The 19,494-nt window shown below is 38.3% G+C and overlaps 1 protein-coding gene across 2 annotated transcripts in view; it reads left to right on the top strand.

Annotated features, from left to right (window-relative positions):
- The window catches only part of ALMS1 (ALMS1 centrosome and basal body associated protein), a 223,286-nt gene that overhangs the window by 47,859 nt on the left and 155,933 nt on the right, over window positions 1-19,494 (top strand). For both annotated transcript variants that reach the window (XM_061168580.1, XM_061168579.1), the window contains one exon: window positions 13,655-18,562. In XM_061168580.1, coding sequence (XP_061024563.1) covers window positions 13,655-18,562 — 4,908 coding nt within the window. The remainder of the gene's footprint in view (window positions 1-13,654; window positions 18,563-19,494) is intronic.

Raw genomic sequence — 19,494 nt, forward strand, 5'->3', positions numbered from 1 at the left:
GTGGCTCACGGGCCCAGTTGCTTCGTGGCATGTGGGATCTTCCCAGACCAGGGCTCGAACCCATGTCCCCTGCATTGGCAGGCAGACTCTCAACCACTGCGCCACCAGGGAAGCCCTATCTATAGTATTTTGAGTATATTGCACTGTATTGTTTCTTTAGAGGTTGCTTTAGGTGTTACAATATACATACATAATTTATAACTGTTTACTGGTATCAACTTTCACCTCTGAGAGTGAAGTAGAATTAGTTCCCTTTACCCTTCCCACTTTAAAAATAATTGTTTTAATATTTCCTTTACATATATTGAGTACCACAGCAAATAGTGTTAGACTGTTTGCTTCAGTCATCAAATACGATTTAAGAAACTCATAAAGAGACTGAAAGTCTTATATTTCCTCTATTTTTATCCATTCTGTTGTGGTTTTTGTTTTTGTTTTTGTCTTTATGAACTTTCAGGTTTTTTCCTGCTTTTTTCTTTCGGTTGGAGAATTTCTCAGCCCCTCTATGTGGGTGAGTCTATTAGTGACAGATTTGTTTTCTTTACCTGAAAATGTCTTTATTCCTCATTCATTCTTGAAGGATAATTGAGCCAGACATAGAATTAATGGTTTATGGTTTTTTTCTTTCAGCACTTGCAAAATGGCATAACACTTCCTACTGGCTTCCATGTTTTCACATGTGAAATCTACTATCATTCAAATTGGTGTTCTATATTTTCTGAACTTTAATTGTGTTGTGTTTTGGTGTGGATATCTTTGAGTTTCGTATTTGGGATTCACTTAGCTTCTTGAACCTGTAGATATATGTCTCACCAAATTTGGGAAGTTTCCCATTATTTCTGTGAATAATTTTTTTTAGTGCATCCCTCCGCACCCCCACCCCCCTTCTCCTCTGCTTATGGCATTCTGTTGATATGAACGTTAGAGCTTTTGTTATAGCCCAAGAGCCCCTATCTTTTAAAAATTGATTTTCTTTCTGTTGTTGAGACTTATTAATTGTATTGATACGTCCTCAAGTTCACTTATTCTATCTTCTTGTCATTTCCATTCTGTCATTGAGCCTCTCAAATGAGGTTTTTATTTGTTACTGTGTTTTTTTCAATTTCCATTTGTTCTTTTTTACAACTTACGTTTCTTTGCTGAGATTTTATCTTATTTCATTTTCTTCAAGAGATTTTTAATTGCTTGCTCAAGCATATAAGATAGTTGCTTTTTTTTTTAAATTTTTAAAATTTATTTATTTATTTTTGGCTGTGTTGGGTCTTCGTTTCTGTGCGAGGGCTTTCTCTAGTTGCGGCAAGCGGGGGCCACTCTTCATCGCGGTGCGCGGGCTTCTCACTATCGCGGCCTCTCTTGTTGCGGAGCACAGGCTCCAGACGCGCAGGCTCAGTAATTGTGGCTCACGGGCCTAGTTGCTCCACAGCATGTGGGATCTTCCCAGACCAGGGCTCGAACCTGTATCCCCTGCATTGGCAGGCAGATTCTCAACCACTGCGCCACCAGGGAAGCCCAAGATGGTTGCTTTTAAATCCTTGTCAGATAATTCCATCATCTGTTTCACCTCGATGTTGGAATCATCTGATTATCTTTCTCATTCAAGCTGTGATGTTCCTGGTTCTTGATATTGTGAATGATTTTTAATTGTGTTTTGTACATTTTGAATGTTACAGTAAGAGACTGGATCCTATTTAATCTCTGTTTTAGCATTCAGTTGTCCTATTTATATGTAACATATAGGTCTTGGCCTACTTGTATGGGCTGTGGTTTCAGAGACTGTTTAGTTTTCAGTTTTCACTGAACAAAGTAGACTTGCATTATAGTCTACTTTGCTCAGTGGTGCTGCTGAGGCTCATGCTTGATCTCTGCTGGTGCTGCTCATGCGGGTGGAATGTTCTTCCTTAGGCCTACTGCTGTTGAGTGGAAAGTGGGAGATATTGGCCCATAGGGTGGAGGATGCTTTCCTGGGCCTGCTCCCTGGGCACCTGATGCCAGTGGATCTCCCACTTGATTCTTGCTCCTGCCATCAGTGGGGGCAAAAAGTGCTTTTCTAGGCCTCCTGGTGCATTTAGGTGGGGGATGTAGGAATTCTGGGCTTCTAGGATACAGACTTTTCCTGGGCCAGCTCTCTGTGCCTCTTAGTGCTGGTGGGCTTCTCTCTAAGTTTCTGCCAGTACTGTTGGGGAGGAAAGCACCTACCTGGGTTGCCTTCTGTCACTGGGTTGGAAATCAGGAGATTTGGAATCAGTTGCTGGCCAGAGGGTTAGGAGATTCCATCCAGGCCTTCTCTTCCTCCTTCCCCATCTTGGTGCAGGTTCCAGGATACTAGCCTCTCCTGGGTCCATTCAGGATATATGAGAATTAAAAAGAAAATCCAGGGAACTCAGTGTTGTGTTGTTCCTCAAGTTCCTCTAGTGTGGTCCCTAGCCATTTGGCCTTCCACTTTCCAACCTTTCAGAGTCTTTTTATGATTTTCTGTTGAATTGTTTACAGGGAGGAGCAGAGAAAGGTGAGTTTATACTATTTTTGTCTGGGGACTAGAAAACAACTGGAATTTTGAATATGTGAAAACTTTGGAGGCATTATTGTCTTTGGGCTGTTGGTAGAAATCATCAAATGAGGGAGTCACGGTGGTAAGTGAAGTAAAGATCTTTCTCAGGGAATATTGAATAAGTTCAGGGATCTCTAGCCACAGAAGGTAGGGACACCTATGCCATGAACTTTCCCTAGGTTTTCTAAAATCTGCCCCATCATGGACTAAAAATAATAGCTAACATTCATTCCTTGCTTAGTTTGTTAAGCATTTCCATAGATCATATTATTTTATATCTATACCTAACTTATGATGTTAGGTACTACTATTATCCTATTTGATAACTGAGCAAAATGAAGCTTAGAGAGGTTAAATTACTTGCCCCATAGCTGGTAAATTGGTGGAGTGCCAGTTGTGAACCCAGGTAATATCCTCCAGAGCCTGCATTCTTAATCACTACATTATTCCACCTTTTATCTTCCCTAAACCCAACTCTTTTATTCTTCTTAAACATTGGTAATAATGTATTTTTCTTCTCTATCAAATCTAAACTCTTCTGGCTGATTAAGACCTTCTAAATTCTATTTGTCCAGCTTTAAGTTTGTACATTTTAGTCATTCCAGGCAAACTATTTTATTGTTGTTATTTTTGTTTACTTTTCTACCTCTAAAGTCATGTTCATTCCTTACCCTGGTATTTTACTTATACATTTTCCCTTCCCTGGAATGCCAGTTCCTTTCTTTATATCTCTACATTCTACTTATAATTTAAGGCCTAGCTCAAGCCCCACTTTTTCTAAGAGGGTTTTTGATTACTTCATTCCATCCTGTTCTTCCTTTTTTTTTTTTTAAATGCCTATGTAACCTCACCATAAATAGCACACCTACAGTTTATTAAAATTCTCATGTATAAAGGGCACCACATTTTATTTCTGTCCAATGCCTAACACAAATATTGGCACATAATAAAGGCATGGAAAAATCTTGATGGTTGTTTCCTAACTTAAGAGTATCAGTCAGTGGAACAGTACTGGCTGTCCTCAGCTTGTTTACAGCAGCAGGCAGAAACATGGTAGGAAACAATGCTTTGCGCAAGAAACGATCTTAAGTTCTTCTGAGGTGATATCTGCTCCCAGTGCTTCATTTACTTTCTGTGGCTGATGACTTCCAAATGTAGCACTCTATCCAGATGTGTCTCATACTCTAGATGTTTGTGGCTAACTACCTATAGAAAATCTTCATTTATATGTCCCATGGCACTGTAGCCCCAGAACTCCAAGGAACTCATCATCATCTTTTCAAACGTACTCTTTCTTCTTAGTGAATGGGCATCTACTTAGTTGCCAAGCTAGAAACTTCTCTCTCTTCTTTTGCTCTCACCCCTGTCCATTTACACAGTCCTTTTGATTATGATTCTCAAACTACTATTTTCGACTTTTTGGATTATTGCATTAGTAATAGGAAACTCGTCATCTTTTCTGCCTTCCTATCCATTCTTTGTATTAAGCCAGAATAGTCTTTTTTCATGACACACTTGATAATATCACTTCTAGTTTGAAACCCCTGCTTTCCATTGTTACCTTCAGGATAAATTCCAAACTCCTTAGTATGTCATAGGAGGTCCCTGCTCACCTCTTTAGCCTCACACTTGCCTCTTTGATCATATTGAACTACTGCTATTCATTCATTATGCTAGGTCCTCTAGTCTCCTTGATCTTACAGATGCTGTTTTCTCTGCTTGGATGACTTTCTTCCTCTACTCCTTGTGCCCCATCTTTGCCCAACTCTTCATCGTTTCCTTCTCAGCTTAGATGTCTTCTAGGAAATATTTCCTGGTTTCCACCATTCACCATGCGTCCTTGAGAAAGAGTCAGTACTCCTTGTATATGTGTTCTCATGGTATTCTATAAACACTCACATTCATCACTGCTCTGAACACATAGTATAGTAATTGCTTGTTTACTTATTTCTGTTTCCCACTAGACTTTAAACTCTTTGAGGGTAGAGCTGGGGCTTTGTTAATATTTTATTTACTTCTGGCCATGAGAGGTGCTTAGTAAATAGTACATATTGAAGGACTTAGTGAATTATTGAATATTAAATGAATTAGATGTCTGGGTAGACTTCAGTAAGAGATGGGTGAAATAAGGAGGTAGGCTTTGTCCTTTTTGGGGAGATCAGTTCTCAAGAAAGTGGGTCAAATGAAAATAAAAATCATATAAACAACTTTATTTCAGTTGTTATTATGAAGGCTTGTGGATTTGTTTCTTGTATTAAAAGCTTTTATTGATCTCATTAATATGGGGCCATCTCTATGACTTGTATGCATATATGCCTTTTTTTATGTTGTTTGGTTGTTATTGGGGTTTGTGATCCCTGACTACAAACTTAATTGGTTTAATTATCCATTAGTTTTCTTGCCGTAATTTACAATTAAAGTCACGTCTTTGGTTTAGTCTACTTCACGTTATTTGTTTGGTGTCTCTCTCAGAGATGTGACTTTGGTTTGGGGCAGGACGTTGGGAGCATTCTCTGAAAGATGAAGGGCCTGGAAGCAAGACCCAAAATACCGTCTTCCGCCTGCCTTCCCTTCTGTAAGGGTGCACTTACTGTTTGCCAGGTATATTACATACTTATCTCATTTAACCTTCACAACCCTATGAGGGTGGTATGATGAGGGAATTGACTTTCTGGTTATTCTATTAGGAAATAGTAAACTTTGGATTTGAACCTGTGTCTGAGTGCAGGGTTCATGAACTTTACACAAGACCAGTAGTTCTTTAGCTTTTAGGAACTGCTGCCCTTTTAGGAGTGCAGAGGAGTCTATAACCCAGTTACCTTACCAAATACCACTTTCACATAGAAAAAGAACTTAGTGATAGCAACAAAAAAGTGAGGTTATCTAATGAGCTTGTATATGTGATTTTCATGTTACAAAACAGTGCCCTATAAACTCAGCAGTTTTCTTACATTTAACTTGATATTGTGTTGCAAGTTATTCAGATGATATACATTTGTCAACAAGACAACATCCGTAAAGTATCACACTATATAGGCACTTTGTTTTCTTAAAAAATATTTATTTATTTATATATGTATGTATGTATGTCTGTGTCAAGTCTTAGCTGCGGCACGCAGGATCTTTTGTTGCGGCACACAGGATCTTTCGCTGTGGCATGCAGGCTGTTCATTGCAACGCACGGGCTCTGTAGTTGTGGTTTGTGGGCTTAGTTGCCCCACGGCATATGGGATCTTAGTTCCCCGACCAGGGATTGAACCCACGTCCCCTGCATTGAAAGGCGGATTCTCAACCATTGGACCACCAGGGAAGTCCCTATAGGCACTTTGGAAGGGTTATATTTACATCTGCTTTGTCAATAATGGTATCAAGAATTTCTATTTGAACTATAATATATACATGTATTATAGTCTATTTTTGAGAAGACTTAGGTTAATGTTGATGCAAACATCTATCAGTTTACTCAAGGATTAACCAAATAACCCACAAAAAATTATACTTATCTAGTTATCAGTAATTACTAATTAGGGAATTGTAAAAACAGTAAAGTTACAGTAGTTCATAATTAGAGAGCAAGAATAACAGCAATGAAAACAAAGACCAACTTAAAATATTACCTTAAAATAGTATCCTTTTTAAAACTGCAGGAATTTCAGTGTACTTGCTGTGCAGACAAAATAGATTCTTTTCAGGACAGCCAGACCTGTTAGTGGTGACTGAATTGGAAGTCTTGAAATCCAGAAATATGCTAATTTATTTTTGTGTGCTAATATTAATAATCCATAATAATTCACTTGGAATGATTACTAATAAGAAGCCCTTAGTTGTATGTAAAACGAAACTGGAATTGCATCTCATTTTGTCTGTGAGAAATAAAGTACTTGCTTGTTGTTCTTATTAAATGAGGTCATAGAGGATTTCAGATTATACTTTGAGAAATAAAACTATTCTCTCTTTGTCTCCCAAAGAAACCCTCTATGTTAATAAGCATTTGGCTCCAGTGGGTAAAGAGTTCTTCAGCAAATCCTAACCAGGTTGTTAGTCTGTCTCTAAAAGGCATCAGTATAAACTTTTGGAATATTATAGTCTTTTTCTGGGCAGTTCTCTTTTTCGTCATGTCCAGACTTTTCTCTTCAACCCTACCCCTAAAAATGGACTTTGAAGAATTCAATAGATATATAGTAATATTGTAACGTTCACAGTCAGCGTATTTATTCCTGTTTCAAGGGCTGAGAGAGTAGTACTCTACAACTATGCCATCCATCATCATGTATTCCTTATGTATGCAAACATATTTCAGAAATGATAGTGGATTTATGATCAACATTGCTTCTGACAGTTTGAAGTGTATGTCCTTAAGCTTATATGGAACTGCCAGAAATTTCTTCGTGAACACCACAAGTCTCCTCCTACACTTTTTGCAGCTTAACTTGCAGTAGTTCTTTTAGTTTCCTTTACTAATCTTTTCCTTCCTGCTGAGGTCTTCTTAAGTAAGGACTCATTATTTTGTGTAACACATCTTTCAAGGATCTGGGCTGTATATCTTAACTCCTTGGTTGTTATCTCATTTGTTCCCTTCTAGGTACTAGATGTCACTATTAATTTGTAATGATCAATACATGTAAAAACTTTGAAAAATTAGAAAATAATTTGGAACAACAAGTGTTTGTTCTTTAATCTGTTTATTTTTCATTTTTAATATGTTTCACATGTACAACATTATGTTTCGACATCTGTATGCACTACAGCATGTTCATCACCAAAAGTGTAGTTTCCCTCTGTCACCATACAGTTGACCCCCTTTACCCATTTCAGCCACCTCCCACCCTCCTTTCCCTCTGGTAACCACTACTCTATTCTCTGTATCTGTGTGTTTTTTTTAGTTTGGTTTGTTTGTTTGGGTATTATTTATTTTTTTATTTATATGAGTGAAATCATGCAGTGTTGTCTTCTCTTTATGACTTATTTCACTTAGCATAATACCCTCAGGGTCCATCTGTGTTGTTGCAAATGGCAAGATTTCATCTTTTTTTAATGGCTGAGTAGTATTTCATTGTATGTACAGTTGACCCCTTGTACAGCGCGGGGGTAGTCTACATATAACTGCGGATTCAATCAACCACAGACTGTGTCATACTCTAGTGTTTACTGTAGAAAAATATCCACTTGTAAGTGGATCTGCAAAGTTCAAACCCACAGTGTTCAAGCGTCAACTGTATGTACCACATCTTATTTATCCATTCATCCGTCGATGGGCACTTAGGTTGTTTCCATACCTTGTCGATTGTAAATAATGCTGCAATTAAGGGTGTTAAAATTAGTGTTTTCATATTCTTCAGATAAATACACAGAAGTGGAATAACCAGATCATATGGTAGTTCTGTCCTATTTTTTAGTATTCATTAGTCCATACCCTTGAAGGGGTCTCTTTATGTATTTCTCCTTGATCTTTCTTTTATTATTTATTTATTTATTTATCTATCTATCTATTTATTTATTTATGGCTGTGTTGGGTCTTAGTTGTGGCACACGGGATCTTTCATTGTGGCATGCAGGCTCTTCATTGCAGCGCATGGGCTTCTCTCTAGTTGTGGCGTGTGGGCTCTGTGGTTGCAGCATGTGGACTCTCTAGTTGTGGCATGTGGGCTCAGTAGTTGCAGCACACGGGCTTAGTTGCCCTGAGGCATGTGGCATCTTAGTTCCCTGCCCAGGGATCGAACCCATGTCTCCTGCATTGGAAGGTGGATTCTTAACCACTGGACCACCAGGGAAGTCCCTATTCTTAATTTTTTGAAGAACCTGCATACTGTTTTCCATAGTGGCTACACCAATTTACATTCCCACCAACTGTGCACAGGAGTCCCTTTTTCTTCCACATCCTCACCAATACTTTTTATTTCTTGTCTTTTTATTAATAGCCATTTTAACAGATGTGAGGTGATAGTTTCATATGATTTTGGTTTGTATTTCCCTAATAACTAATGATGTTTAACATCTTTTCCTGTGTCTGTTGGCTGTCTATATGTCTTCTTTGGAGAAACGTCTATTCAGGTTCTTTGCCCATTTTTAATCAGGTTGTTTTGTTGTTGTTGTTGTTGTTGTTGAGTTGTATAGGTTCTTTACATATTTTGGATATTAACCCCGTATTGGATATATGATTTGCAAGTAGCTTCTCCTATTTGGTAGGTGATCTTTTCATTTTGTTGATGGTTTCCTTTGCTGTGCAGAAGCTTCAGTTTGATGTAGTTGCTTTTGTTTCCATTGCCTGAGGAGACATATCAGGAAAGATACTGCTAAGACCAATGTCAAAGAGTGTACTGCATATGTTTTCTCGAGGAGTTTTATAGTTTCAGGTCTTACGTTCAAGTCTTTAGTCCATGTTGAGTTACTTTTTGTGTATGGTGTAAGATGGTGGTCTAGTTTCATTCCTTTGCAGGTGCTTTTCCCGTGCGGTGGCAGTTTTCCAACACCATTTATGGAGGAGATTGTTTTTTCTCCATGGTATGTTTTTTGCTCCATTGTCATAAATTAATTGTTCATATTTGTGTGGGTTTATTTCTCGGCTCTCAATTTTGTTGCATTGATCTTTATATCTATTTTTCTGCCAATACCATGCTGTTTTGATTACTATAGACTTGTAGTAAAATTTGAAATTAAGGAGTGTGATACCTCCAGCTTTGTTCCTTTTTCTGAAGATTGCTTTGAGCATTTGGGTCTTCTGTGCTTTCATATAAGTTTTAGCATTGCTTCTTCTATTTCAGTGAAAAATGCCATTAGTATTTTTATAGAGATTCCATTGAATCTATAGATTACTTTAGGTAATACGGACATTTTAACAATGTTAATTCTTCCAGTCCATAAGTACAGACTATCTTTCCATTTCTTTGGGTCTTCTTCCATTTCTTTCAACTGTGTCTTATAATTTTCAGTGTATAGCTCTTTCACCTCCTTGGTTAAATTTATTCCTAGGTATTTTATTCTTTTTGATGCAGTTGTTAATGGGATTGTTTCCTTAATTTCTTTTTCTGATCATTCATTATTAGTGCATAGAAATGCAGCTGTTTTTTGTATAGCGATTTTGTATTCTGCAACTTTACTGAAATCGTTTTTTGTTGGAGTCTTTAGGATTTTCTATATATAGCATCATGTTATCTGCAAATAGAGGCAGTTTTACTTCTTCCTTTCTGACTTGGATACCTTTTATTTCTATTTCTTGCCTAATTGCTCCAACTAGGACTTCCAGTACTATGTTGAGTAAAAGTGATGAGAGTGGGCATCCTTGTCTTGCTCCTGATCTTAAGAGGGAAAGCTTTTAGCTTTTCACCATTGAGTCACTGAGTATGATGTTGGTTGTGGGCTGGTTGTATATGGCCTTTATTATGTTGAGGTACATTCCTTCTGTATCCCTTTTGTTGATAGTTTTTATCATAAGGGGGCAGTGAATCTTGTCAAATGCCTTTTTTTTTTTTTTAAGGAAAATCATTTATTTTTTTACACTAGAAATAATGTACTTTAAGCTGAGGAAATTCTACATTATAAAATGATACAGTTTGTTGTAGGAAAAAAATAAGAGTGGATAGGGGTCTTGGTTTTCATATACTTCCCTATTACAGATGAGAAAATCTAAGTTCACAGAGACCAAGCAAAATTCCTAAGGCCATAAAGGAAGTAGATTACAGAATGATTACCAAAAACCGAGGTTTCTGAGTCCAGGTCAGTTACTTACCCAACATGGCCTTGGATGCATTTGGTCATTTTTTTCCAAAACACTGGTTTGTTTAATGGGGCAAAAATGAATCAGTTGTTAGGCCAAGGGAGCCACTCAAATTTGAGAGATTTATACAATGTTATGAGGTTATAAATTCCAAGTCTATGTAAGGTAAATGAGGAAACTGAAGGCTATAGAAGTAATTCAGACATAGTCACTCAGGAAGATAAGGACTGATGTAGAGATAGAAACAAATTCTGCTTCCTGACCTATTACCCTTCATAGGAAGCTTTTTTTTTTTGAATTTACTTTTTTATACAGCAGGTTCTTATTAGTTATCCATTTTATACATATCAGTGTATATATATCAATCCCAATATATTGCATATATTGAGATGATCATAATTTTTATTCTTCATTTTGTTAACAAAGTGTATCTCATTGATTGACTTGTGGATGTTGAACCATCCTTGCATCCCTAGAGTAATTCCCACTTGATCATGGCATATCACCCCTTTCATGTATTGTTGAATTTGGTTTGCTAATATTTTGTTGAGGATTTTTACATCTAAATTCATCAGGTATACTGGCCTGTAATTTTCTTTTCGTGTAATGTCCTTGTCTGGTTTTGGTATCAGGGTAATGCTGGCTTCGTAAAATGAGTTTGGAAGTGTTCTCTCCTCTTGTATTTTTTAGAAAAGTTTGATAAAGATTGGTCTTAATTCTCTGAACGTTTCATAGAATAAAACAGTGAAATTATCTGGTCCTGGACTTCTGTTTGTTGCGACACTTTTTTTTTTTTAATATCCCATTGCTTTGTTTTATTTATTTATTTATTTGTTTATTTATTTTTGGCTGTACTGGGTCTTTGTTGCTGCATGCAGGCTTTCTCTAGTTGTGGCAAGTGGGGGCTACTCTTCGTTGTGGTGTGTGGGCTTCTCAATGTGGTGGCTTCTCTTGTTGTGGAGCACGGGCTCTAGGCATGCAGGCTTCAGTAGTTGTGGCACCTGGGCTCAGTAGTTTGTGGCTTGCAGGCTCAGTAGTTGTGTCGCATGGGCTTAGTTGCTCTGTGGCATGTGGGATCCTCCTGGACCAGGGCTTGAACCTGTGTGCCCTGCATTGCCAGGTGGATTCTTAACCACTGTGCCACCAGAGAAGTCCCTTTTGGGACACTCTGAGTGCTGATTCAATCTCCTTACTAGGCTGTTCAGATTTCCTATTTCTTCATGATTGAGACTTGGTAGATTGTACTTTTCTAGGAATTTATCCATTTCTTCTAGGTTGTCAAATTTGTTGGCCTAAAATTGTTCATAGCAGTCTCTTACCCTTGTTATTTCTGTGCTATTATTTGGAAGTCTTCTTTTTCATTTCTCAGTTTATTTATTTGAGTCCTTTTTCTTCCTCTGTCTAGCTAAAGGAGTGTTAGTTTATCTTTTTTAAAGAACCAGTTCTTAGTTTCATTGATCTTTTACATTGTCTTTTTAGTCTCTATTTCATTTATTTCAAGTCCGATCTTTGTTATTTCCTTCCTTACTAACTTGGGGCTTTGTTCTTCTCTTTCTAGTTCTTTGAGGTGTAAAGTTAGGTTGTTTATTTTACATTTTTGTTGTTTCTTGATGTGGGCATTTATCACTATAAACTTCCCTCTTTGAACTTTTTGCTGTATCCTGTAAGTTTTAGTATGTTGTATTTCCATTTTCATTTGTCTCCAGGTATTTTTTATTTCCTTTTTGATTTCTTCTTTGACCTGTTGGTTGTTCAGTTTGTCAGTCTTTGTTGATTTATTAATTTTCTGAGCTGTTTTTTTCTCACAAAAATTTCTATATCCCATTTTCCTTCTCAAGTTACTATGCAGGTTACATTGTTCCTTGTCGTTTAGTTTTTTTGAAGAGTTAGTACTTGGTACTTTACTTCTTTACTTTACAATCATTATTCAAGCTGTTTCATCATACATTCAACTACTTTTTTGAAGCTCATTAGTGGATTTAGAACGGCAGTTAGTTGTAGTGAAAAGAGTTCAAAATTTGGAGTTAGGATTAAAAGGTTACTAAAGTGCCTGTTTTTGTCACTTACTCAACATACAACTCTAGAAAAATTATATATTCTTACTACTCAAAATGTAGTCTGAGGATCAGTAGTATTGGGCATTATCAGGGAGCTTGTTAGAAATGCAGAATTTCAGATCCCACCCCAGACCTACTTACTCACTCAGAATCTGCAAGTTAACAAGATCTCCACAAAGAGAAGCACTGTTATATCATCATCTTTGAAACTTAATGTAATGTAGAGATAATACTTGCTGTATATATAATCATCTTATCACTGTCTGACATAGTGTATGTCTTAGTAATTTGTTTATTGTCTGCTTCCTCCTATTAGAATGTAAGCTCTGTGAGGGAGAATTAGAATGTAAGTTTTGTCTGTTTGTTTATTGCTCTATTTTCTATATCTAGAACAGTGACTAGCACATAGTAAACATTCATTTTTTTGAATCAGCAAATGAATGTCAAATCTTGTAATTTTGATTGCAGTCATTTACTTTTCACTGCTATTTAGAGCTACTTTCATTTAGTATTAGATAGTACAAATATAGAACGTTTCCATTGTTGCAGAAAGTTCTTTTAGATAGTACTGCTTACCACGCTTTTGCATTCCCTTCCACCCAGATTCAAGAGAATCTGTATTTCTGCAGTACAGTTCTGATCAAATCTGTCAACAACTCCCCATGCCATGTAGAATTAATTTCAAACTCCGTAGTGTAACCTTTAGAGTCTTTACAGTTTCATTTAATTAAAAATACATATTTTATTCAGGGTGTGTTTATTAGGAGAGTCAGTTAAATCCACTGCATGCATAGCATCCATCTGGGCTATATTGCTTTGCCCTCATATGACTTAGGGGAAAGGGGATTTCATGAAAATAAGCTGATGATCCTTTGCTATGCCTTGGAGTAAAGTATTTTGTCTCTGATTGAGGAGTCTTACGTCTTCTGACAACATACATAACACAATAACAGGCTAACTTATTAGCTTAGGGGGAAATCAAATCCCATAGTAGATAGGATTTTTCCATCACATTGAAAATTCTTTAAAATCTAAATTTTAAGATCCACATAATATTCCATAAAATATATATACTGCTATTTAAAAAAATTACTCTCGTTGAATATTTAATTATTTCCACATTAGTCTGCTCTTATAAATCAGTTTGTAATTAATATCTTTATATATAAATCTTTATTTCTTCTGATGAGTATTTCTTTAGGAATCCTTTCTGGAAGCATAAAGGCCAAAGGAAGGAAAGCTTGCTTTATTTCTTTTAGTGCATAAAAGGAATCTTTTTAATTCAATATATATATATATAATATCAACAGTATTAACAAATCTCTTTTTCTTTAGGGGATACGTCCAAAGGAGACATAGCTGAAATTCCTCAATCCACCTTGAAACCAGGCATCACTACCACTCCTGAAGATTCAGACACTGTATCTCATTTATCCTTGTCCCCTGAGGACTTTCCTCAGTTGGCTGGAAGGTCTCCTCAAGTGAAGAATATTGGTCAACATACTGATACTCTCAACCAACAGACATTAGCAGACAGTCGTCTAACTGAAGAGGCTCTAAAAGTTTCAGCTGTTCCTGGGCTAGCTGACCAGAAGACTGGGATAGCAACAGTGCCCTCTAGTTCCTACTCACAAAGAGGGAAGCCAAATATTTTCTACCCACAGGGTTTGCCAGACGGTCATCTAACTGAAGAGGCTCTAAAAGTTGCAGCTGTTCCTGGACTTGGTGACCAGAAGACAAGTATATCTACAGTCCCTCCAAGTTCCTACTCACTTGGAGAGAAGCACAGTATTTTCTACCCACAGGCATTGCCAGACGGTCATCTAACTGAAGAGGCTCTAAAAGTTGCAGCTGTTCCTGGACTTGGTGACCAGAAGACAAGTATATCTATAGTCCCTCCAAGTTCCTACTCACTTGGAGAGAAGCACAGTATTTTCTACCCACAGGCATTGCCAGACGGTCATCAAACTGAAGAGGGTCTGAATGTTTCAGTTCTTCTTGGACTAGCTGATCTAAAGACTGGAAAACCAACAGTACCGGCTAGTTCCTACTCAGTTGGAGAGGAGCCTGGTATTTTCTACCAACAGGCCTTGCCAGGCAGTCATCTACCAGAAGAGGCTCTGAAAGTTTCACCTTCTCCTAGACCAGTTGATGAAAAGACTGGGTTGCCTACTGCATCCTCTACTTCTTACTCACATGGAGAGAAGCCTCGTATTTTCTATCAACAGACATTGCCAGAACGTCATCTAACTGAACAGGCTCTGAAAGTTTCAGCTGCTTCTGGACCCCCTGAACAGAAGACTGGGATTCCTATAGTAACTTCTACTTCTTACTCACATAGAGAGAAGCTCAGTATTTTGTGTCAGCAAGAGTTGCCAGACAGTCATCTAACTGAACAGGCTCAGAAAGTTTCAGCTGCTCCTGGATTGGCTGAGCAGAAGACTGGGATTCCTACCGTACACTCTACTTCCTATTTACATAGAGAGAAGCCCAGTATTGTGTACCAGCAAGAGTTACCAGACAATCATCTAATTCAGCAGGTTCAGCAAGTTTCAGCTGCTCCTGGATTGGCTGAACAGAAGACTGGGATATCGACAGTACCCTCTACTTCCTATTCACATAGAGAGAAGCCCAGTATTGTGTACCAGCAAGAGTTACCAGACAATCATCTAATTCAGCAGGTTCAGCAAGTTTCAGCTGCTCCTGGATTGGCTGAACAGAAGACTGGGATATCGACAGTACCCTCTACTTCCTATTCACATAGAGAGAAGCCCAGTATTTTGTACCAGCAAGAGTTACCAGACAATCATCTAATTCAGCAGGTTCAGCAAGTTTCAGCTGCTCCTGGATTGGCTGAACAGAAGACTGGGATATCGACAGTACCCTCTACTTCCTATTCACATAGAGAGAAGCCCAGTATTTTGTACCAGCAAGAGTTGCCAGACAATCATGTAATTCAAGAGGTTCAACAAGTTTCAGCTGCTCCTGGATTGGCTGAGCAGAAGACTGGGATTCCTATAGTAACTTCTACTTCTTACTCACATAGAGAGAAGCCCAGTATTTTGTACCAGCAAGAGTTGCCAGACAGTCATCTAACTGAACAGGCTCAGAAAGTTTCACCTGCTCCTGGACCCCCTGAGCAGAAAACTGGGATTCCTATAGTAACTTCTACTTCTTACTCACATAGAGAGAAGCCCAGTATTTTCTACCAACAGGATTTGCCAGATAGTCATCTAACTAAAAAGGCTCAGAAGGTTCCAGCTCTTCCAGGACTAGCTCACCAGAAGAGTGGGACACCAATAGCACCCCCTGCTTTCTACTCACATAGAGGGAAGACCAGTGTTATCTATCAGCAGGAGTTGCCAGACAGTCATCTAAGTGATCAGACTCAGAAAATTTCAGCTCTTCCTGGGCCAGTTGACCAGAACACTGGGATACAGACAGTACCCTCTGGTTCCTACTCACAGAGGGAGAAGCCCGTTATTTTTTACAGGCAGGAGTTGCCAGACAGTCTTCTAACTGAAGAGGCTGTAAAAGTTTCGGCTTTTCCTAGAACAGCTGACCAGAACACTGGGATACCAACAGGGTCGTCTAGGTCCTACTCATTTGGAGAGAAGCCAGGTGGTTTTTTCTACCAGCAGGTGTTACCAGATAGTAATCTAAGTGAAGAGGCTCTGAAAGTTTCACCTGCGTCTAGACCAAGTGACCAGAAGACTGGTATACTCTCAGTACCTGCTAGTTCCTACTCACATAGAGAGAAGCGCAGTATTTTCTACCCACAAGCCTTGCCTGGCAGTCATCTATCTGAAGAGGCTCTGAAAGATTCAGCTATTTCTGGACTAGCTGATCAGAAGACTGGGACATCCGAATCTTCTGGTTCTTACTCACATAGAGAGAAATCCAGTGTTTTCTACCAACAGGAGTTGCCAGATAGTCATCTAACTGGAGAGGCCCGGAAAGTTTCAGGTGTTACTGGAACAGGTGACCAGAAGACTGGGATACCTATATTAACCTCTAATTCCTACTTACATAAAGAGAAGCCCATTATTTTCTACCAGCAGGCCTTACCAGATAGATATCTTACTGAAGAGGCTCTGAATGTTTCAGCTGCTCCCGGACCAGCTGACCAGAAGACTGGGATACCTGCAGTACCATCTAGTTCCTATTCATATAGAGAGAAGCCCATCATTTCTTACCAGCAAGAGTTGCCAGATCTTACTCAAGTGGCTTTAAAAGTTTTAGAGGTTCCTGGACCAGCTGACCAGAAGATTGGGATACCAGCAATAATCTCTACTTCTTCCTCATATGGAGAGAAGCCCATCATTTCTTACCAGCAAGAGTTGCCAGATCCTAAGGAAGATGCTTTAAAACGTTTAGAGCTTCCTGGACAAGCAGACCAGACCACTGGTATGCGAACTGTGCCCCCTACTTCCTATTCACATAGAGAGAGCCCCATCTTTTCTTACCAGAAGGAGTTGCCAGATATTACTGAAGAAACTTTGAAAGTTTCAGCTGTTCCTGGACCAGCTGACCAGAGGATTGGGATACAAATAGTCCCCTCTAGTTCCTACTCATATAGAGAGAAGGCCGATGTTTTTTACCAGCAGGAATTGCCAGATCTTACTGAAGAAACTTTAAAAGTTTTTACTCTTCCTGGACCAGCTGACCAGAACGCTGAGATACCAACAGGGCCTTCTAGTTCTTACTCACATAAAGAGAAACTCAAGATTTTACCAGATGACCAGAAGGCTGAGTTACTATCAGCTCCCCTTAGTTCCTACTCACATAGAGAAAAGCCTGAGACTTCAACTGTGATTGGACCAGATGACCAGAAGACTCCATTACTCACAGGTTTTCCTAATTCTTATTCTCAGAGAGTAAAGCCCAGTATTTTCTTTCAACAGCAGTTGCCAGATGGACATCAAAGTGGAGATATTCTTAAGATTTCACCTGTTCCTGAACCAACTGATGTGAATTCTTGGATACAAATACCTCTTTCTAGTTCCTATTCACAGAGAGAGAAATCTAATATTTTCTACCCAGAGGAATTGCCAGACAAACATCTCACTGAAGATTCACTGAAGGTTTCAACAGTTCCTGGACCAGCTGACCAAAAAACTGTGTTACCAGCAGTTCCTCCTAGTTCCTTTTCACTTAGAGAGAAACCAATTCTTTTCTACCAACAGGATTTGCCAGACAGACATCTAACTGAAAATGACCTGAAGTTCTCAAGTAGTCTTGGGCAAGCTGGTCAGATTACTGGGTTATCAACAGTTCCCCCTAGTACTTATTCACATAGTGAGAAGCACAAACTTGTTTCAGACCATGTCCAAAGGCTGATAGATAATTTGGATTCTTCTAACGCCAGTGTTATCTCAAACAATATGCCTTTAAATTCTCAGGCTGATGGTAGAGTTGTAATAAATAAGCCAGAATCTTCAGGTTTTGAAGATGTTGGCTCTAAGGAAATCCAGGATACGGAAAACAGTTCCAAAACTCTTAAAGAGGTTCAGACACTTTTAATGGAAGCAGAAAATATAGCACTGAGACGATGCAATTTTCCTGTTCCCCTTGTCCCTTTCAGAGATGTTAGTGATATCTCATTTATACAATCTAAGAAGGTGGTTTGCTTCAAAGAACCCCCCACAACTGATGCATCTAATGGTGATTTGTCTCAGAGACAGCCATTCACAGAAGAAAGCCCAAGCAACAAGTGCATACAGAAGGATATTAGCACACAGACGAATCTGAAATGCCAGAGAGGCACTGAAAATTGGGAGTTTATTAGTTCAACTACAGTTAGAAGTCCTTTACAGGAAGCAGAAAGCAAAGCCAGAGTGGCATTAGACGAAACCCTTAGGCAATATAAAGCAGCCAGATCTGTAATGAGATCTGACCCTGAAGGGTATAGTAGAACCATTGAGAATAAGATTGTTATTCCTATGATGACTGTCATTAAAAGTGATTCAAGTAGTGATGCAAGTTCCTGCTCATGGGACAGTAATTCCTTGGAGTCAGTTTCTGATGTGCTTCTAAACTTCTTTCCATATTCTTCACCCAAGACAAGCATGACAGATAGCAGAGAGGAAGAGGGTGTGTTAGAGAGTGACGATGGTGGTGGTAGCAGTGTAGATTCACTGGCTGCACATGTGAAAAACCTTCTGAAATGTGAATCCTCATTGAACCGTGCTAAACAAATACTCAGAAATGCAGAGGAGGAGGAATCTCGGGTACGGGCACGAGGTAGGAAAAGATAATTTGTTATAAAGGCAGGTCAAACTCATAAACATTATAGTTTAATAATTTGCTTAAAGTTAAGTGTTTGGAGCTCTAAATTAATTTTCTTGTAGAACTGTTAGATGATTACATTTTCTACCGGCAACCCAGAATAAACTCATTTAACCAATAATGAAGTCACAGTATTAATAGTGCTAGTTTAAGGTCTTAAGGAAAAGTAAGTTCTGATGTCTGAAGAAAAGGGGAGATAAAACTTGGGTTTCCAAACTCCTAAAGCTTGGATGTTTTCCTGATCTTTTCATTGCCCTGTCCTTATTTTGGAGGCAGTAAAAAACTTCAATTTGTGCTTCTCTAAGTCACTCTGTATCATCAAACTGCATATACTTTCTATCCACTTTTCTAATAAAATTCTTAAAGCAGATCTTAGATAGACGTCAGAAAAAACCAAATCAAGGTATTTCACACTAAAACTTGGGTTAGAGTTAAATTCCATTAATCTCTAATTGTAGAATTCCATTAAAAAAAAAAGAAAAAAAGTCTTTAAGGCAACATGGCAAATAAATATGTTTTGGAAGGCAACTTACAAGCAGTCCAGGCCTACTTGGAAATCTTCTCTTGAGATAACTTCCTACACCATTCCTTCTATCACTTATGCATATTTTGATTCTCCAAAAACTTCAAGTTTTATTTATTATTTTAAAATATTAACTATCTTGGAAGTGGCAGTGGCTGTAGCAGGAACTAATTGGGGAGACATAGGGACTCTTGATTGGAAGGAAGATAAAGATAAAATGGCTGAATACCATATTTAAAGTGGTCTTTTTGGAGAAATGTCTGTAGAATGTTTTTTTAAAAAATCTGACTTTTCAGTGAAATTATGTCTCTCAAGAACTGATAGTTTGTCATAAAATTGAGAGTACACACTGTTTACTAAGCAC

The sequence above is a fragment of the Eubalaena glacialis genome, chromosome 14 (genome assembly GCF_028564815.1).
Source record: "Eubalaena glacialis isolate mEubGla1 chromosome 14, mEubGla1.1.hap2.+ XY, whole genome shotgun sequence".
NCBI classification, from domain to species: Eukaryota; Metazoa; Chordata; class Mammalia; order Artiodactyla; family Balaenidae; genus Eubalaena; species Eubalaena glacialis.